At 35.7% G+C, this 22,632-nt stretch overlaps 3 protein-coding genes across 3 annotated transcripts; all 3 read left to right on the top strand.

Moving 5' to 3' along the window:
- Positions 1-6,688: 6,688 nt before the first annotated feature.
- LOC125185120 (uncharacterized) lies at positions 6,689-8,878 on the top strand. The gene is made up of 2 exons (XM_089063317.1): positions 6,689-7,449; positions 7,537-8,878. Exons 1-2 carry the CDS (start codon positions 6,707-6,709, stop codon positions 8,813-8,815), a joined length of 2,022 nt encoding a protein of 673 aa, XP_088919443.1. The 5' UTR covers positions 6,689-6,706; the 3' UTR covers positions 8,816-8,878.
- A 5,262-nt stretch (positions 8,879-14,140) lies between these two features.
- Positions 14,141-16,425, top strand: LOC125223644 (uncharacterized). Its single transcript, XM_048126885.2, has 2 exons — positions 14,141-14,936; positions 15,023-16,425. The coding sequence occupies exons 1-2, from the start codon at positions 14,197-14,199 to the stop codon at positions 16,284-16,286; spliced, it is 2,004 nt and encodes a 667-aa protein (XP_047982842.2). The 5' UTR covers positions 14,141-14,196; the 3' UTR covers positions 16,287-16,425.
- Positions 16,426-18,227: 1,802 nt separating this feature from the next.
- LOC125185112 (uncharacterized) lies at positions 18,228-20,736 on the top strand. Its single transcript, XM_089062380.1, has 2 exons — positions 18,228-19,006; positions 19,097-20,736. Exons 1-2 carry the CDS (start codon positions 18,270-18,272, stop codon positions 20,451-20,453), a joined length of 2,094 nt encoding a protein of 697 aa, XP_088918506.1. The 5' UTR covers positions 18,228-18,269; the 3' UTR covers positions 20,454-20,736.
- Positions 20,737-22,632: the final 1,896 nt, after the last annotated feature.

The following is a 22,632-nucleotide window of genomic DNA, read 5'->3' on the forward strand; positions in this document are numbered from 1 at the left end:
ATCAGACCCTTTGTCAAGCGGCAAAGAGGACATATTGTTGATGATCATGACGATCACTACATCATAGGCGACAAGTACAAGTTCTCTTATCACCCTCATCTACTAACTTTTACTGCATATTCTTTGTGTTCTTCTGCTTCTTCATCATCATCATCTCATCATCACTACAAAAATGATGATGAAGAAAGAAGAAGGAGATGGCGAAGATGATTTTGTTAGTGTTCCAAGAACAGAATTAATATGTGATGGGTGCACACTGCCTATACGTGAAAAGAAGCATACAAATGATGATGAGGAGGAGTATGAGAACGGTTGCATGAGTTGTGATGGATGTAAATACTTTCTCCACTTGTCTTGCTTCAACTTACCACTTGAGATCCCCTCTCTTCCAATTCATCCTCTCAAAGATCATAGCCTAATGCTTCAAAATGTTGATGGCAAGCTAACAAATTTGATAAACTGTATTATGTGTGATGCTTTTACGAATGGGCTTTATTACGCTTGTACCGGGTGCTGGTTCAGCATAGACATCATGTGGCTTCTCTACTCAACACCATAAAACACGCAGCTCACCCACGACATAATTCTCTCAAGCTAGTCACAAAGGATTATCTCAGGTATCAAAGTTATTGTGTAAACTGTTATTTTTCTGTAATTCAAGTTGTAGAAATCGGTAGAAGGGATGTTTCTTATTCAATGTATGAACAATGTAGAGTTTACAGATTCATATAGCCTAGGATATTCTATACATGGTAAACCTAGATTACAATAATATTCTCCTATTATAAACAAAACATTCTCCCATATCAATTCTTGATTTTGTGCAATATATTCTAACACTCCCCCTCAAGCTATATAACGGGGTTGCCGATACTTAGCTTGCCAAGTACTTCCCGAAACGACTTCGAGTTCACTGCCTTTGTTAAGATGTCTTCCAGTTGATCTTCGGACTTGACATAGGGCATTTCCACCACCTTAGCTTCCAAGTTTTCCTTTATGAAATGTCGGTCTACTTCCACATGCTTGGTTCTGTCATGTTGCACTGGATTTTCAGAAATACTAATGGCTGCCTTGTTGGCACAGAATAATCTACAAGGTAAAGTAGAGTGGAGGTTCAACTCCGTCATCAACCTCCGTAGCCATAATATCTCCGTCAGTCCACTTTTAATCCCTCTGAACTCGGCTTCTGCACTTGAGAGAGCTACTACTTTCTGCTTCTTGCTCCTCCACGTCACAAGATTCCCTCCAACAAAGGCAAAGTATCCTGCGGTTGATTTCCTGTCATTCAGCATCAATGAAACCATGTATCTCCATGTGTCCGTGTTTCTCAAACATGAGCCCATGCTTGGCCGTTCCCTTCAAGTATCAGATCATTCTTAGCACTACCTCCCAGTGTTCTCCTTGTGGTGCGTGCATGAACTGACTCACCACTCCTACTGCATATGCAATGTCTGGTCTTGTATGAGAGAGGTAGATCAGCTTCCCAACAAGTCTTTGGTATCTCCCCCTGTCTATCTGTTCTCCATCTTCCTTAATCTGTAGTCCGTGATTTTCCACCATAGGGGTATTTGCGGGTTTACAATCTAGCATCCCAATCTCTGCCAATAGATCAAGTATGTGCATCCTCTGGTTTATGAAGATCCCCTTTTTCGACCTAAGTACTTCAATTCCTAAGAAATACTTGAGGAGACCTAGATCCTTCATCTCAAACTCCCGGAATAAATTCTTTCTGAGTTCTGCCATTTCTTCCTCATCATCTCCTGTAATGATCATGTCGTCTACATAGATAATCAGGCACGTAATATTGCCTCCCTTCTTCTTGAGGAATAGGGTGTGATCTGAATTACTCTGTTCATACCCATACTTCTTCATAACCTCTGTGAACCTCCCAAACCATGCCATCGGGGATTGTTTTAACCCATACAATGTCTTCTTGAGTTGACAAACTTCTCCTGCTTGAAACTCTTCGGTAAACCCAGGTGGTGTTTCCATAAACACAGGTGTTGGTAATTCCCCATGTAGGAACGCATTAGTTACATCGAACTGATGAAGCGGCCAGTCTTTGTTTGCTGCGATCGAAAACAACACTCTTACAGTGTTAATCTTGGCAACTAGGGAAAAAGTTTCGGCATAGTCTACCCCATAAGTCTGAGTGTACCCCTTTGCCACAAGTCGTGCCTTATACCTCTCAATTGTACCGTCTGGACTTCTCTTTATTGTAAACACCCATCTACACCCAATTGTCTTTACTCCATCAGGTAATTTCCCTTTCACCCATGTATTGTTCTTCACAAGTGCCTTCATCTCAGTCAGCATGGTTTCCCTCCATTTCTTATGTTTCATAGCTTCTTCGGCTGATTGTGGGATTTCTTCTTCTTCGTAGAGTGCAGCCTCAAAAGATCGTGCCATCTTGGTAAGATTTCCTTGTACGAAGTTCGCTAAGAGACTTGCTCGGTGGCAGTGACAACTGGTTCGGGTGGTTCCTCGAGTTGGGAAGTTGGCAGTGGCACAAATAACGTCAATAAAAAATGTCAACACAATGCCAACATTGTCAACCCATTGAAAATTATGATCTAGACCGTTCAAGATTTATTGTCAACGGATGACAAATAACATCAAATGAAAATGTTAATACAACGCTAACATTGTCAACCCATTGACGTTGTGTTGACATTAATTTTCCGTTGACTTATTTGTCATTTGTTGACATCAAATCTTAAAATCTTACCGTCGAGATCATAGTTTAAAGTTTGTAGGAAAAATGCAGTTTGCATTTTATCACTACTCATAAACGAAAATTCTAATTAATTCTCTCTCACATTGTTTTCTTTTGAATTGAAAGAATCTTGAAGACCAACACATCGGTTTTGATCAAAGTAATCAATATACATAATGCTATAAGCCTTTAAATATTGTTTCGATAAAAAAATTTGGAAATTTTGTCATACCTCATCAAGATTAGAATCCAATAGTTCATATAAGTATAACTTACCTTTGTCTATTCTTTGCTCGTGCTCCAAGTTTATAAGTATTTTTTTTTTCTCATCTAATTTGTGGTTTATTTACTTTATTTTCGTTTCTTTCTCTTGTCTTTTCTTTATTTCTTTTACTTTTCTTTCTTTCTTGCTGAAATGTGAGAAAAGTAAAGGTGGTGTGTCTAATACTAAAAATTGCTGCGATAACAAAGCAATATCTCATTATATTTTTTAGCTTTTTCTTTTTCTAGAAAAAAGAATTTCAATATCTTCTTTCTTCATCATTTTACACTCCAATGAAGGTAATATATAGCGATAATAATATTCGTGAAAAGAATGAAAAAGAAGAAATGGTGAATGTTGTCTTGTAGTATTGGCCTACATTGATTTAATTTGGTAATGCAATCATCAGTTAAATTATCAAAACGTTAATTTAAAACCAAAATAAGAATATATAGTGAGATATACTCATAAATCATAATTTACCTTTTAACTATACTTTACTTTCGTTGCCGTGCGTATGATTCTCTGTATTAGTATTCCTTACTCAAAGTTTTGCATCATTTAAAAACATATTCAGATGTGAGTGGTGATAAGAAAAGTGAAAAAAGAAAAAAAAAATTGTTAGAGAAGGATATAAAATGGAGGAGGAACACATATATTAAGAAAAGAATGTTTGATTCAATTTAACAGATGTATATAGATATTTTATTAATTTATATACGTTGCCCTCCAAGTTTGCATGATTCTATTGTTACTCAAATTTATGGTTTTAGTACCATTTTACATCAATTTCCCTTTTCTTTCCCTTCTATATTATGTGTTGCATTTTCTTTTTTTTCTTTGCATTCATTTTGTTCGGAATCTTTAAATGTATAACCTTTGAAAAGCTAGAAACGTAAATGTGGTGTGTCATAAAATTGATTTGATAATTTGCTTTAATTCGAGACTTGCAAAAAAATTTATATGATACAAACAATTTGTATAGTGCATTAATAATTTCTCACAATATTTTTATTTTTAAATTAAAAAGGAACCTTACGCTACATTTACGTTTATATTATACATGCTCGGATGCTCCTATCAATATGCCTGCATAGGGCTGGGTCGATACGATATACCGTATCAAAAATTTGGTTTCGTTATCATACCGAAAATATCGATATGAAAGAATTTTATATCTTTCATATCGTTATTGTTTCAAAAGTTTCGGTATACCGAAATTTCGGTATGGAAAAAAACTATACCGTTACGATTTCAAAATTTCGGTATATCGTACCGAATTTTGGTATACCGTTCTGAACGGTATATCGATATTTCGTACGATATACCGAAATTTTATACCATTTCTAATACCTTTATACCAAAAAAATAATTTCAAAACTGAAAAATAAAACCAAAATTAATATAATTTTAACATAAACATTGTCCACATCTTCATAATCAAAATATATATAATTAAGTTGTATTGATATATTTATGATTTAAACTTTTAATCTTAAAAAAAAAAAATTATTATTATTATTATTATTATCATCATCATCAGTATAAACGGTATATATGATATGTATCGATAATTCGATACGTATTGATTTTCGATATATTTCGATATACCGATAATATCGATATATTTCGATATACCGATAATATCGATATATACCATATATTCGATATAAAACGGTATATCGCGGTATAAGAAAATTCATATCGTTATCATACCGAAAACTTTCGATACGGTATTGTATCGTACCGAAAGTTTCGGTATACCGAAAATTCGATATTTTTCAATATTTTTCAATACGATACGATCGATATACCGTTTTTTGGATATATTTACCCAGCCCTATGTCTGCATTTCTTTTTCTAGTTTTGTTCCAACTAAATTATCCTTTTAGCATACTTAGTACTAATATAAATTTGTTTATTTTTTCTCCTCATCAAAAAATTCAAATACTATAGTTTTTCTCCATTTTAATACATTTAACCATTTCTTCTAAAATTGTGTGTCATTTCAAAATGTGGTTATCTTAAATTAAAATTATATGAAACATTCAAAAAGATAGGAGTACATTTTAGCATTATATGTCGTGAGTAGTGATAAAATGCAAACTCATATATTGTATAAATTCCAAACTTTTCAACACAGTGTCATCACAGTATAAAATTTCAAGATTTTGATGTCAATACAATATTCACACGATGTCAACACGGTGTCAACCATTGGCAATGTATTGATATTTTCTGTTGTTATTATTTTATAATCTATTGACATTTTTTAACGATCCAAATCATAATTTGAAATTTGTACAATATTTCAAGTTTTTATTTGATTACGTTCCTATATATCATTCGTCACTTTACAACCAAGTGATAAAAGTGCAAGAATAACACTAAATACAAACTTTCGGCCTATTTCACTTTTATACTATGAAAAATAAAATAAGGGCTATGAGTTGTAGGCCAATACAGTATGTTATAATTTAACTGAGGCCAAAAGTAAGTCCATAGTAGTATATCTTGATAGGATTATCTGTCACATATTCAGATATTCACATCTAATTTTAAGAACGGAAATTCTGATTAGTTAATTATATTGATAATTAATTACCAACATTTAATTTAATTTGATTTGATTTACCCCATTTATAGTGTATTTTCTCACATTGTTTTCTTTTGAATTGAAAGAATCTTGAAGACCAACCTTAATGTCACACGTTAGTTTTGATCAAATTAAAGTAATATCAATATATATATAAAGGTCAAACTAGTGTATAGATAAAAATATTTGGTACTTTTATAATACTACATCAAGATTAGAATCGAATAGTTCATAAAATATAAAGTACTCTCTCCGTCCCATAAAAGTTGAGTCGTATTCCTTTTTAGTCCGTCCCAGCAAAGTTGAGTCATTACCTTTTTTAACTAAAGACAAAACATCTAATCACTCTTATTTTATTCCATCATTTACTTAACTCTCTCTTATCTTTCCTACTTTTTTCATCTCTCCTATTTATTTAATATAAAGTCTTAATCTCCGTGCCCAAAAATTTTGTCTCAATTTTTATGGGACGGATGGAATACAATTTATAGTGCCTTTTATTAATTCTTTGCTCCCACTCCAAGTTTGTTTGATTCTGTGAATTTTTCTTTTTATCCCTTCTAATTTCGTGATGGATTTACATTATTTTCATTTCCTTCTCTTCTCATCACTTTTCTTTTCTTTTCTTTTCTTTATTTCCCTTTACTTTTCTTTTCTTTCTTTTCTTAATGAAATAATGAGAAAAGTAAACGTGGTGTGTGTAATACTACTAGTTTTAAGATTGCGATAACAAAGCAATATCTCATTATATTTTTTATTTCTTTTTCATTTTTCTAGGATTAAAAAATGAATGTGTGACTTAATTCGACGGTGTTGATACTACTATTATTTACTAAGTACTACGTACATTTTATATATTCTTTGTTCGTACGTGCTCCAATTTTACTTTTTACCTTTGTTACATAAATATAGAATACGTTAGCTTGTGCCTGCAGAGGCTTAGTGTAGTTGATTCCGGGGGAGCAGATATTGCTATAAGAATATGTTAGCTTGCGTTGCCTCATGATTCTTTGTATTAATACACATTAAATGCTCTATATATATAGGAATTAATGTTATCTTTTCCAATGTGAGTAGTGATAAGAAGAGGGAAAAAGAAGAAAAAAAATTGTTAAGAGAAAAAAAAAAAGAAATGGAGGATGAGAGTTTTACTCATATGTGTCATGAACACCCGCTGAGTCTGATCCCCGACTCGGACCGGAAAGAGAGTTACCGTTACCGGTCATGGTGTTATGGTTGTGGGAGATACTTTTTACCCGGAGATGCAACCTATGGATGCAGCCTCAAGTGTGGATTTGACTTGTTGTTACACAAAGAATGCATGGAAATGCCGAGAGAGATTATGCATCCTATCCATCCCGCACACTCACTTGCATTGCGTGCTACTTACGGATTCAAAGAATGTGCAATTTGTAAATGGGATGGGAAATGGCACTTAAACTACAGATGTAGCCAAGGGAGTTGTGATGGATTCCTGATCCATTTGGGATGCGCAGGTGGCCTTAACGATAAGGATTCAGCGCAGCCAGTATTGAACCACCCAAGCCATCCCCAACATGAGCTACGATTTTCCAAGAAAACGAGGTGGTGCCCATTCCCATGTGATGCCTGCGGTGCCACTGAGAAAGGGGACTCCTACACCTGCACAATTTGCGACTACTCCATACACGAGAGCTGCGCACTCCTTCCTGCGTCTACGGAGTTCCCTCGTCATCACCCTGCCCACTCTCTGTCCCTCGCCTTTGATGTTCCATCTGTGTACATCGAATATCAATTTGAGTGTGCTATATGCAACAAAACCTTGCCATTGAGACGTTGGGTCTATCATTGCAACCTCTGCAGTTATGTCGTCCATACCAACTGCGCCAACTCCATGTAACACTTCTCACTATTTACTCATGTCAATATATGCATGTTTACAGTTTGGGCTTTATTAACACTTTTTCATTGATTTTCTTCCAGGTTTGATAATGAAAATGCAAATGCAATTGATGACGAGAAAGAGATAACAACCACCATTTTTCCAATAGCAGTAGATGACATGTATGAGGAGATGATCAGACCCTTTGTTAAGCGACAAAAAGAGCAAATTCTCATCCCTAGTGATCATGACAATCACAACATTGGTGGCAAGTATAAATTCTCCAATCACCCTCATCTACTAACTTTCGTTACATTTTCGTCGTCGTCATCATCATCATCATCATCATCATCTCATCATCACTACAAAAAAGATGACGAAGAAGAAGATGATGATGTAGAGGATTTTGATAGTATACCAAGATCGGAATTAATATGTGATGGGTGCACATTGGATATACATGAAAAGAAGCAAACGGGTGACGATGGGTATGAGAGTGGTTACATGAGTTGTGATGAATGCAAATACTTTCTCCACTTGTCCTGCTTCAACTTACCACCTGATATCCCCTCTCTTCCAATTCATCCTCACAACAATCACAAACTAATGCTTCGGAATGTTGGCAAGCTCACAGATTGGATATTCTGTAGAATTTGTATTGCTCTTTCAAATGGGCTCTATTACGCTTGTAGTGATGAAGATTGCGATTTCAACATAGACATCAAATGTGCTTCTATTCCCAACACCATAAAACATGCAGCTCACCCACGGCATAATCATCTCAAGCTAGAGCTAGTCACAGAAGATAATATCTGGGCTGATGTATGCGCTGGCTGTTTTAAGCTAATAAGTCCAGTATGGAGTATTGTGGGACAATACAGATGCAGTGGCTGTAGGTTCAGTGTGTGCGCCAACTGTGTGATGTTACCAGCAAGAAATAAGCATAGATCGGAGAAGCACTTGTTGTCGTTGACATATGATGCCTATGTTAACCGTCCTGGTGACTTCTACTGCAGCAGTTGCGAAGATCAAATGATCAATCCTAGGATGTGGATGTATCATTGCCGAGACTGCGATCAATCCTTTCATCCTGGATGCTTTCCTGCTACATCGGGTCAGTACAAAAACATCAACTTTGGAACACAGCAGTATGTGATCTCCAGTTCTCATGACCCTCACCACCGTCTTAGATTTCAAATCATAACTAAGAAGAAGAGATGTGATCTATGCCATCATGATAGTTATCGGATCTCTGATTGGCGCACATATTATCATAAGTCTGGATTGTATGATGGGGCTGGATTTCAATGTGAGTCATGCTTCTTTGTCGCATGTATACCATGTGGTGTGAAACACATTGAGGATGCACATGCCATCTGATTTAAATCGAATCAAACTTCTCTTTTTTTATTGTTTGTGTGCCATTTAGATTGTTGTATTTGTATTATGGGCTAAATGTTTGTTGTTATGTATTATGTACTCCAGGTTATTATTGTATACATATAATTCTTGTGTTTTATTTTTATTCTTGCATTTATTTATACAAATGGGCTCTATTACCCTTGTACCAACATAATCCTAGCTTATCGAAATAGACATCAAGTGAGCTTCTCTGCCCAACACCGTAAAACACGCCGCTTATGCCCAACACCGTAAAACACGCCGCTTACCCACGACATAATTATCTCAAGCTAAACGAACAATCCTTATACTCCACCCAAACTCAACTTCTAATAATCCTAGCTTATCGAAAATGACTGCAAATAAATTCAATTCTATATAGGCACCGTTCGATTGACATGACTCATTATTACATGTTTATCCGTCTAGAATTAAGTTGTGGAATTATATTAGTTGGAGGGGTGACTATCACTAACTATCGAATCATTGTCTATCTAGTATTAAGTTGTGAGATTCAATTTTATAAACCAATCATAATATATATTTAATTATGGTATATAATTTTGCAAACCAAAGACCTTGACTAAAGCAAATTTATTAGAATTATATTCAAATTACCGAAAAACAACCAAAAGATAAAATCTTATCGCAAGTTGCCCTCACGTCTGCTTCAACCATAAGTCACACGTCGGTTTTAATCAAATTCATTAATATAATGGTGAAATTATTGTTACGATCCAAAATATTTGGTACTACTTTTTTTTTTAAAAATACATCAAACTTAAAATATAAATAATTTGTAATTTACTATTTATCCATTATTTGCTCGCGCTACAAGTTTGCGTAGTTCTTACTCCATAATATTTCTCAAAGTTTTGATTCGTTAGTAATACACATTCACCATTAATGGTCTTTACATGGGAAAATTTGTTAAGAGAGAAACAGAGAAATGAAGGAAGCTATTTTTCCTCATATGTGACTCGGCCACAAAAGTAAACACTAGCAAAAATTTGAATGGATTTAAACAATATGTATAGTCCATTAATTCTCTCACATTTTTTTTTTGTTTTGAATTGAAATGGAGACTTGAAGCCCAACCTTAATGTTACTCTTATTTGTTTCTTTTTTTCCTTTTTCCCTTTCCCTTTTCGGTATTCATTGTCAATAAACTTCCGAATAAAATGTACTACATATTATGCTTGTAGTTGTAAAGTTGGTTTTAATTAAAAATTTGATAAGACAAGTTGTCGTTTTATTACTATTTTGTTAAAAGTAAAGGTTAATTTTGATACTAAACATATGATCAAAATATAAATTTGGTAAAAAACATTCACTTTTTGAAAAATAGGTCCACAAATAAAATCCTTGTTGAAATGGTCTTTGTTTTTTACAGTTCCGTAAAATAACCAACAGTTAGGTCCAAACATTCACTTTATGACCAAAATTGACCTTTACTCTTTTGTCAAATATTTAATTTTGTTGAAATAACACTACTCATCTAGTCTCGGAGTAGATAATATATGTATGTATATATGTGTAATGCTTTTACAAACGGGCTTTATTACACTTGTACCGGGTGCTGGTTCAACATGACATCATGTGTGCTTCTCTACCCAACACCATAAAACACGCAGCTCACCCACGACATAATTCTCTCAAGCTAGTCAGAAAGGATGAAATCGGGTGGTATCAAAGTTATTGTGTTAACTGTTATTATTTTGTAACTTATGGAGAGAGATATTACAGATGCAATAGCTGCAGATTCCGTGTGTGTAGTAATTGTGTGATTCTACCAGCAGCAAATAAGCATAGAATGGATAAGCACTTGTTGCCGTTGACATATGATGCTTATGTTAACCGTCCTGGTGACTTCCACTGCAGCAGCTGCGAAAGCCACATGAACCGCAGGGAATGGATGTATTATTGTCGAGACTGCGATCAATCCTTTCGTCCCTACTGCTTTCCTGCTACTTCGGCCGAGTTCAGAAACATCAAATATGGGACAGAGCAATATGTCATTTCTCGTATTCATGACCACCCTCTTAGATTTCAAATCATATCCAAGAAAAAGAAATGTGATTTATGTCATCATACTGTGTATGATAAGCCTGGATTCCAATGTGTAGCATGCTTCTTTGTAGTGTGTAAATCTTGTGGTATAGAATACATGGATCATGCCTAGATGGCATTTGATTCACATCAAGTCAAATTTCTGTTTTTAATTGGGGGAGTGCAGATGATGATTCTTGTATTTATGTTATGGGTTAAATGTGTGTTCTTCATGTATCTTATGTATTTGAGTAATATTGTATACAAAAGTTTTACTTGGTTGTGTCAATATATATTTATTTTTAGAGGAGAGGAGATGGAGACAAATGGAAAATAAATTAGCTTCAGAAACCATAGGTGGAATGATTAAGTCGCTTAAACAAATTATATTCCCTCCGTCTCAAGATAAGTGAGCACAAATTTTTCGGCACAGGATTTAAGGAAGTGGGGTTTTGTTAGTAAAGTGGAAAGTGAATAAAGTAACAGAGTTAATAAAGCAGAGAGAAAAAGTAAGAGAGAAAATACAAAAAAAAAAAGAAATGAGTCACTTATCTTGGGTCGTCCCAAAAAGGAATATGAGTCACTTAACTTGGGACGGAGGGAGTAAATAAGTTGAATAATATAAGAATGATCCCAAATCTTTCATATCATATAGTATAAGTGAAATCAAAAGAAAGAAAAGTAATATATGGGGGGGCGTCATCATTGATCAAACAAACAATGTTGTGCATTGATGCGTTAAAATGACAACACCTCTTAAAGTAAAACCATACCACCATTCCTAGCCAATCATTTGTACACATGGACGAACAATCAGCTGCCATGTGACAATCATAAAAAATGCTCAAGGGTAAAATTATCGACCAGCAATATCCACCATGCTATACATCAATTTTTTCTCGGCCAGCAATATCCATTCATAAAGAAAATGACACCATTTGGTAGATATATTAAACATATATTACGCATATGCGAATATAATTTTAACTATTGATAACAAATTTAAACTTTATAGTTTCTCTAGCTGATTTTCAAAGACACGAGATATACCAAAATTACACAAAACTTCATGATTTTTTGCAATTTGCCCTTGACATTATCAACACTTTACCAACTTACAGTTTTTCTTGATTGAATTTAATTGATTAAAAATTTTCTATGTCAATCAAATTTAGTTGACATTTTTATGATACTGGGTTAACATCACGAAAATTGCCATATTAAGAAATGATTAAAAGACCTTTTTTGAGTTAATTAATATAAAATGAATTCCCATGTACCATTAGATTACTTAGATCTAATGACTGAAAATTGATACTCCCTCTGTCCCACAGATTTCCACAGTTTCTTTTAATCTATCTCATTCAAAAATTTTACTTTCTGTATTCGCAAAATAAATCATTTTCTCATCTCCTAATTAAAATATTCAACTATATTTTTCTTTGACTTATTCCACCTAACAACTTAGTCTAAAATTCAATGCCACTCAAGAATATGGATATTTTAAATAGAACGGAGAAAACAGTAGTTAGCAATTAGCAAATAATTAACAATTTGTTACCTCCCATAGTCTATATATATCGTTCATCACTTTACAACCAGGTAAAAAAGTGACGAATAACACCAAATAGTACATACTTTTGGCTTTAAATCATTTTTATATCAAACAAAAATAAGGGCCATAAGTTGTAGCCCAATATATTAGGAGTATCTGTCACATATTCACATCTAAATATATGAACGGAAATTCTAATTAGTTAATTATATTGATAATTCGTTACCAACATTTAATTAATTTGATTTAATTTACACCTTTTTTAGTGTATTAATTCTTTCTCATTTTCTTTTGAATTGAAAGAATCTTGAAGACCAACCTTAATGTCACATGTCGGTTTTGATCAAAGTAATATCAGTATATATAAAGGTCAAACTAGTGTTTCGATAAAAAAATATTTGGTACTTTTATAATACTAATAGTTCATAATATCTAAAGTACAATTTACCTTTTATTTATTCTTTGCTCCAACTCCAAGTTTGCTAGATTCTGTGACTGTGAGTACTATTTACATAATTTATTTTTTTCCCTTCTAATTTCGTGATGGATTTACATTATTTTCATTTCCTTCTCTTTTCTTTTCTTTTCTTTATTTTGTTTTACTTTTCTTTATTTCCCTTTACTTTTCTTTTCTTGATGAAATATGAGAAAAGTAAACGTGGTGTGTGTAATACTACTAGTTTTAAGATTGCGATAACAAAACAATATCTCATTATATTTTTTTTATTTCTTTTTCATTTTTCTAGGATCAATAAATGAACGTGCATGTGACTTAATTTGACGGAATTGATACTACTACTCCCTCCGTCCCATATTTATAGTTACATTTAGTTATGACACGGATTTTAAGGAATTGATAGAGTGTGTAATTAATGAAGTGAGAAGTGGAGTATGTAATAAATGAAGTGAGATGGTGAAGTAAGATGGTGGAGTGTGTAATAAATAAAGTGAGATAATGGAGTGTGTAATAAATGAAGTGAGTTGGTTGAAGGTGAGCCCCTTTTGACTTTTAAATTTTTTTTATTTTTGTTTTGGTTTATTTTAATGTAAATAATGGTATTTGAGTGTAATTTTATTGAATAATGGGTTAAAATTTTATGTCCAAATATGGAAAATTCTAAATGTAACTCTAAATGTGGGACGGACTTTTATGGCAAAATGTGACTATAAAACTGGGACGGAGGGAGTATTATTTAGTCCCTCCGTCTCACAGTAGTGGAGTTATTTTGTTATTTTGATATGTTCTATAGACCATAACAGTAATGAAGTCATTTCTCTTTTTAGTAAAAGTCAACACATTTTTTCTCACTTATTTACTCTTCTTGCTTTATTCTCTCTTCATCTCTCTACCTTTTTTTCTTTTCTACTTTATTTTTCCTTTACTTAACCCACTTAACACAATTTTTTTTAATTTTCGTACCAAAAATAAATGCCTCCGCTATTATGGAACGGAGGGATTACTAAGTACTACATACATTTTATATATTCTTTGTTCGTGCTCCAATTTTTTACTTTTTACCTTTGTTTGTGAAGACATAAAAAAAAGAATACGTGTTACCTTTTGTTTATTCTTAGCTTGCGTTGCCGCGTGATTCTTTGTATTAATAGTTACTCAAACTTTTGCATCATTTTAATACACATTAAATGCTCTATATATAGGAATAAATGTTATCTTTTCCAATGTGAGTACTGAGTAGTGATAAGAAGAGGGAAAAAGGAAAAAAATAATTGTTAAGAGAAAAAAGAAAGAAAAGAAATGGAGGGTGAGAGTTTTACTCATATGATTCATGAACACCCGCTGAGTCTGATCCCCGACTCGGCCCGGAAAAGGGGTTACGATTCATGGTGTTGTGGCTGTGGGAGATACATTTTACCCGGAGATGCAACTTATGGATGCGGCCGGAGGTGTGGATACAGGAGGTTGCTCCACAAAGAATGCATGGAAATGCCGAGAGAGATTATGCATCCTATCCATCCTTCACACTCGCTCGCATTGTATGAATCTCATAATGGATACAAAGAATGTGCAATTTGTAAAAGGGTGGTGATATGGTGGTTAAGCTACATATGTAGCCAAGGGGGTTGTGATGGATTTGTGATCCATTTAGGATGTGCGGTGGGCCTTAACGAAAAGGATTCAGCGCAGCCGGTAATGAACCACCCAAGCCATCCTCAACATGAGCTACGATTTTCAAAGAAAACAAGGTGGTGCCCATTCCCCTGCGATGCCTGTGGTGCCATTGAGAAAGGGGACTCCTACACCTGCAACATATGCGACTACTGGATACACGAGAGCTGCGCACTCCTTCCACTGTCAGCGGACTTCCCTCATCATCACCCCGCCCACTATATGTCCCTCGCCTTTGGTGTTCCATCTGTGTACATCGAATATCAATTTGAGTGTGCTATATGCAACAAAACCTTGCCATTGAGACGTTGGGTCTATCATTGCAACCTCTGCAGTTATGTCGTCCATACCAACTGCGCCAACTCCACGTAACACTTCTCACTATTTACTCATGTCAATATATGCACGTTTACATTTTGGGTTTTATTAACACTTTTCATTGATTTTCTTTCAGGTTTGATGATGAAAATGCAAATGCAATTGATGATGAGAAAGAGGGTACCAAATTTCCAATGGCAGTAGATGACATGTATGAGGAGATGATCGTACCTTTCGTTAAGCGAGAAAGTGGACAAATTCTTGTCCCTCATGATCATGACAATCACAACATCGGTGGCAAGTATAACTTCTCCAATCACCCTCATCTACTAACTTTTATTACATTTTCGTCATCATCATCACCTCGTCATCTTTACAAAAAAGATGACGATGAAGAAGAAGATGATGAAGATGATTGTGACAGTATTCCAATATTAGAATTAACATGTGATGGGTGCACACTGCCTATACGTGAAAAGAAGCATACAGGTGATGGGTATGAGAGTGGTTACATGAGTTGTGATGAATGCAAATACTTTCTCCACTTGTCCTGCTTCAACTTACCACGTGAGATCCCCAATCATCCACGTCATCCTAACAACCACAAACTAATGCTTCGAAATGTTGGCAAGCTCACAGATTGGATATTATGTAGAGTTTGTTATGCTTTTACAAATGGGCTCTATTACGCTTGTACTAGCGCTAACTGCTCCTTCAACATAGATATCAAGTGTGCTTCTATGCCCAACACCATAAAACATACAGCTCACCCACGGCATAATCATCTCATGCTAGAGCTAGTCACAGAAGATAATATCTGGCCTGATTTTTGCGCTGGCTGTTTTGATCTAATAACTACAGGATGGCATGCGGGAAAATACAAATGCAGTAGCTGTAGGTTCAGTGTGTGTGGCAAGTGTGTGATGTTACCAGCAAGAAATAAGCATAGAGCGGAGAAGCACTTGTTGTCGTTGACATATGATGCCTATGTTAACCGTCCCGGTGAGTTCTACTGCAGCAGTTGCGAAAAACACATGAATCCTAGGATCTGGATGTATCATTGCCGAGACTGTGATCAATCCTTTCATCCCAAATGCTTTCCTGCTACGTCGGGTGATTACAGAAACATCAACTTTGGAACAGAGCATTATGTGATCTCCAGTATTCATGACCCTCACCACCGTCTTAGATTTCAAATCACAACTAAGAAGAAGAGATGTGATCTATGCCATAATGATAGCTATGGTGTCTCTGAATTTTTTTATTGGTTCTCATATTATTATGAGTATTATTATGAGCAAAGATTGTATGATGGGGTTGGGTTTCAATGTGAGTCATGCTTCTTTGTCGCATGTAAACCATGTGGTGTGAAACACATTGAGGATGCCCATGCCATCTGATTCAAATTGAATCAAACTTCTCTTTTTTAATTGTGTGTGCCATTTAGATTGTTGTATTTGTGTTATGGGCTAAATGTTTGTTTTTATGCACCTTATTCTAATGTACTCCTGGTTATTATTGTATACAAAAGTTTTATAATTCTTGTGTGTTATTTTTATTCTTGCATTTATTCATACAAATGGGCTCTATTACACTTGTACCAAAATAAACTGTCGGTTCAACATAGATACAAGTGTGCTTCTCTGCCCAACACCGTAAAACACGCAGCTCACCCACAACATAATTATCTCAAGCTAGTCACACTCGGTCATGTTGCCGCATGTGCAAAGGGAAGAAAACTTTGCTACTAATTACTTATCATATTATGTTTATATGGGGTCCAAAACAGTGTTCATATGCTAGTGAATCCACCCGCAGAGTTTAGTATTTGGCTTGTATATAATAGACATTTAGTTCTTTTCTCGTGCTATGCCCGCATTTTCTACCAAACAAATTAATCTAATAGTAGTTCTTTATATCGATATCGAAAGGATTATCTATCACATATTCTGATATTCACATCTAATTTTGTGAAAGGAAATTCTAATTAGTTAATTATATTAATAATTCATTACCAACATTTAATTTAATTTGATTTGATTTACACAATTTATAGTAGTATATTAATTCTGTCTCATGTTGTTTTCTTTTGAATTGAAAGAATCTTGAAGACCAACCTTAATGTCACACGTCAGTTTTAATTGATCAAAGTAATATCAATATATATAAAGGTCAAACTAGTGTTTTGATAATACTACATGAAGATTAGAATCTAATATTTCATAATACAGTTTACCTTTTATCTATTCTTGCTCCCACTCCAAGTTTGCTTGATTCTTTGACTGTGAGTACTATTTACATAATTTTTCTTTTTTTCCCTTCTAATTTCGTGATGGATTTACTTTATTTTCATTTCCTTCTCTTTCCTTTTCTTTATTTCTTTTACTTTTGTTTATTTCCCTTTACTTTTCTTTCTTATCTTGATGAAATTTGAGAAAAGTAAACGTGGTGTGTGTAATACTCCATCCGTCCATGAAAAATAGATAAGTTTTGTCATTTTGGTCCGTCCATAAAAAATAGACTAAGTTCAAAAAGAAAAGTTTTCAACCATTACTAATCATATACATCATTCTAAATGTGTACCCCACAATCCACTAACACTCATTTCACTATATTTTTCCTCCCTCTTTTTCTTACTTTTCCTATCTCTCTCTTACTTTACCAATTATACATTAAAACCCGTGTCATTCACAATTTTGTCTGTTTTTCGTGGACAGAGGGAGTACTATTTTTAAGGTTGCAATAACAAAACAATATCTCATTATAATTTTTATTTGTTTTTCACTTTTCTAGGATCAATAAATGAATGCGTGACTTAATTCGACGGAATTGATATCACCACTCCCGTCCATGAAAAATAGACCACATTACCCATTTTTGGTTGTCCACGAAAAATAGACCAAGTTTGAAAAAGGACCTCACATTTTCTATCTAACATAATTAAACACTAATAATAATATGAACCTCACATTTCACTAACACTACTCTTTTTTTTTCCTTCTCTTTTATTTTACCAATTCCACATTAAAACACATGTCATTCACAATGTGGTCTATTTTGCGTGGACGGAGGGAGTATTATTTACTAAGTAATACTTACAGTACATTTTATATATTCTTTGTTCGTGCTCCAAATTTAATTTTTACTTTTACTTTTCTTTGTTTGTGAAGACATAAAAAAAAGAATACGTGTTACCTTTTGCATATTCTTAACTTGCGTTGCCGCATGATTCTTTGTATTAATAGTTACTCAAAGTTTTGCATCATTTTAATACACATTAAATGGTCTACATATAGGAATTAATGTTATCTTTTCCAATTTGAGTAGTGATAAGGAGAGGGAAAAAGAAAAAAAAGAGTTGTTCAGAGAAAAAAAAGAAAGAAATGGAGGGTGAGAGTTTTACTCATGTGATTCATGAACATCCGCTGAGTCTGATCCCCGACTCGGCCCGGAAAAGCGATTACGATTCATGGTGTTATGGTTGTCAGAGATACATTTTACCTGGAGATGCAACTTACGGATGCAGCCTCAGGTGTGGATTCCGTTGGTGGTTACACAAAGAATGCATGGAAATGCCTCAAGAGATTATGCATCCTATCCATCCCTCACACTCACTTGCATTGCGTGCTTCTTACGGATTCAAAGAATGTGCAATTTGTAGAAAGGGTGGGTATACGGGGTTAAGCTACAAATGTAGACAAGGGAGTTGTGATGGATTCGAGATCCATTTGCGATGTGCGGGTGGCGTTAACGATAAGGATTCAGCGCAGCCGGTAATGATGCATCTAAGCCACCCTCAGCATGAGCTACGATTTTCCAAGAAAACAAGGTGGTGTCCATTTCCCTGCGATGCATGTGGTGCCACTGAGAAAGGGGACTCCTACACCTGCACAATTTGCGACTACTCCATACACGAGAGCTGCGCACTCCTCCCTGCGTCTAAGGAGTTCCCTCGTCATCACCCTGCCCACTCTCTGTCCCTCGCCTTTGATGTTCCATCTGTGTACATCGAATATGAATTTGAGTGTGCTGTATGCAACAAAACCTTGCCATGCAGACGTTGGGTCTATCATTGCAACCTCTGCAGTTATGTCGTCCATATCAACTGCGCCAACTCCATGTAACACTTCTCACTATATATTTACTCATGTCAATACATGCATGTTTACATTTTGGGCTTTATTAACACTTTTCATTGATTATCTTCCAGGTTTGATGATGAAAATGCAAATGCAATTGATGATAAGAAAGAGGTAACAACCATTTTTCCAATAACAGTAGAGGACATGTATGAGGAGCTGATCGTACCTTTCGTTAAGCGAGAAAGTGGACAAATTCTTGTCCCTCATGCTCATGACAATCACAACATCAGTGGCAAGTATAACTTCTCGTGTCACCCGCATGTACTAACTTTTATTACATTTTCGTCGTCGTCATCATCATCATCATCATCTCATCATCACTACAAAAAAGATGACGAAGAAGAAGATGATGATGAAGATGATTTTGATAGTATTCCAAGATCGGAATTAATATGTGATGGGTGCACACTGGCTATACATGAAAAGAAGCAAACAAGTGACGATGGGTATGAGAGTGGTTACATGAGTTGTGATGAATGCAAATACTTTCTCCACTTGTCCTGCTTCAACTTACCACCTGAGATTCCCAATCATCCACTTCATCCTAAAAACAATCACAAACTAATGCTTCGAAATGTTGGCAAGCTCACAGATTGCATATTCTGTAACATTTGTCTTGCTTTATCAAATGGGCTCTATTACGCTTGTACAAGCGCTAGCTGCTCCTTCAAGATAGATATCAAGTGTGCTTCTATGCCCAACACCATAAAACATGCAGCTCACCCACGGCATAATCATCTCAAGCTAGAGGTACTCACAGAAGATAATATCTGGCCTGATTTTTGCGCTGGCTGTTTTAAGATAATACATCCACGATTGAATGCGGGAAAATACAGATGCAGTAGCTGTAGGTTCAGTGTGTGTGACAGGTGTGTGATGTTACCAGCAAGAAATAAGCATAGATCGGAGAAGCACTTGTTGTCGTTGACATATGATGCCTATGTTAACCGTCCTGGTGACTTCTACTGCAGCAGTTGCGAAGATCAAATGAATCCTAGGATCTGGATGTATCATTGCCGAGACTGCGATCAATCCTTTCATCCCAAATGCTTTTCTGCTACGTCGGGTTATTACAGAAACATCAACTTTGGAACAGAGCGGTATGTGATCTCCAATTTTCATGATCCTCACCACCGTCTTAGATTTCAAATCATAACTAAGAAGAAGAGATGTGATCTATGCCATGTTGATAGCTATGTGGTCTCTGATTGGCGCACATATTATCATAATCCTGGATTGTATGATGGGGCTGGATTTCAATGTGAGTCATGCTTCTTTGTCGCATGTAAACCTTGTGGTGTGAAACACATTGAAGATGCTGATATGGGCACGAGGACTACACCACCTGAGGAGACGGTTATGGTGCACTATGAGGAACAGCTAGAGTCGGAAGAGACCGAGGAGGAGGCAACCGCAGATGAGTAGGAAGAGGTGATAGCAATACAAGAGCTCCCAAACCTATGTTTATTGTTTATTTCATGTATAATGTTTATTTTATGTTTAATGTTTATTTTATTTTATTGTTTAAGATATTATCGTTATTTTTGTGAAACTATTTTAATATTTATCTTTTAGAGTCGAGCGTAATTATAAGCTCCGTTTCGGGTTTTCTTGTTGGTTCTTTCCCGGAATTGATCGAGTCGAACCAAACTTAGGGTCCTTAGTCATATATAAAGGGATTCCGTACTGCTGTACATTGAGAATGATTATCAATATACCGGAATTTACCCTAATTTTTATCGCTTATTTTCTTTCCTCGCAAGTTACCTTCTTCCTCACGGAAAAACCCTAGTAGACGGTGGTTGCTCGATGGAGAAATCCTCCGCGAACGAACCTCCCCTTGGTCCCCTTATCGACGATCAGTCAGATACGATATCTCATCGTATTAGATGCCCATGCCATCCGATTCAAATTGAATCAAACTACTCTTTTTTAATTGTTTGTGTGCCATTTTAGATTGTTGTATTTATGTTATTGGCTAAATGTTTGTTTTTATGCATGTTGAATATATTTGTGGTGGAATTTCATTTGGGTTGTATATTTGTGTAGCCCATGTGATATTAGTTTGGGCTGAGTCCAATCTACTTACCTCTACGTCCAGATGATGCCATGTGTACACCCACTCGGATCAAGGCTCTGAGCCGTTGGATTGTGATGCGTGTTAGTTATGTGAGAGGAGACTCTTCGAGTCTCATTCATTCGATTCTTTCTCCTTTCAACTCTCTCTCTCTCTAGTCTGAGAAACTCGCTCTTCTCTCTGTTTACTCTTCTTCTCCGATGGCTTTTCCGGTGGTTTCCTTGGGGTTATTCGCGGTGGTTCTGTGCGATTGACAGAGGTATTGACCGGTGGAGGCAACTACTTCGGTTGCCGGCTGTGTTGTGAGACCTAGGGTTTTGGTTTGTGAGAGACTTCGTGTGAGGTTGTGTTCTTGAGTTCTAGGTCCGATGTGAAGGAGTTCTTGGTGTTGATCTCTGCGGTGTGAGGTGAATCACTTGTGGATTCAACGGTTGCTCCCTTGGATTTAGGGTTCTGGAGAATAGACTTGTACTATTGGCGGGTGGCTGAGCCACTACCTTGATCTGCTCTGTATTTTTTCTTTATCTGTGGTTCACTTGATTAACTGGTTTAGATCCGAGAGGGTCTAGTTTTGTCTTACTGACAAGTTTATTAAGTATGCAGGTGGTGGAGATTCAAGATTTAGCTAGAGTTCGATATTGATTGTAATAGCTAGACTTTGCATTCTTACTTTCGAACTTTGTAAATCTTGATACTATCAGTCTCGTGGTTAGAGTTTGAATGAGCTCTCCTAATGAAGAACAAAGAGGTCTTGGTAATTAGTGAATCCGTCCCTAGTCTGATCCCTACAGTGGTATCAGAGCCACGGGGGGACTAGGACGGCACGCCAAGTCGCTTAAGGAGGTGGGCAAGTGGAATCTTCCTTCGAGTGAGGGTTTGCTCTGGTAAATTGGCTTAATCTCCTGTTCTTTTGTTTTCTTTTCTGTTTAGTGCCATCTATAGGCTTGGGATCTTGTTTCTAGTAGACAGCCTCCGGCAAAGGCTTAGGACTTCTTCTGTGCTTTCTCTATGTTTTGCTTCCGTTGGTGCTTGTCCTCTGTGATCTTGTGATCTCATTTTACTTGACCACCAAGCATTCTACACTGCCCAAGTGACGCCCTGCGCCCTCCAAAAGTGAGTGATTGCGAGCTGGGATAGCCTTGGCCAGTCTTGCTCGTGACAGTCAAGGATTTGAGATCTTTAACTGTTCTGAGAAACTTGTGTTGATGTTTCTTGTGCTGTTGTGTATGTCTCTGTGTTCTCAGGTTTGTAAGGCCTTGTGTTTCTGTCTTGCTTCCTGGGTTCTTGCTAAAATTCTTGCTAAGATGGCTCAACTTGTTGGTTTGGTTCCTTATAATGGTAAAAATGATTTTGCTATTTGGAAACAGAAAATGAAATGTGTTTTAATTCAACAAAAAGTTTTCAAAGTTGTTGATGGTACTTTGCCTGAGGATACTACTCATGATAAGATTGATGAAATGAATGATCTGGCTAGGGTTACTATTGTGTTAAATCTGTCTGATTTTGTGATTAGGAAAGTTGATCATG

The sequence above is a fragment of the Salvia hispanica genome, chromosome 1, assembly GCF_029641045.1.
Source record: "Salvia hispanica isolate PSC_SH4W2 chromosome 1, Shi_PSC_v1, whole genome shotgun sequence".
Taxonomy (NCBI): domain Eukaryota; kingdom Viridiplantae; phylum Streptophyta; class Magnoliopsida; order Lamiales; family Lamiaceae; genus Salvia; species Salvia hispanica.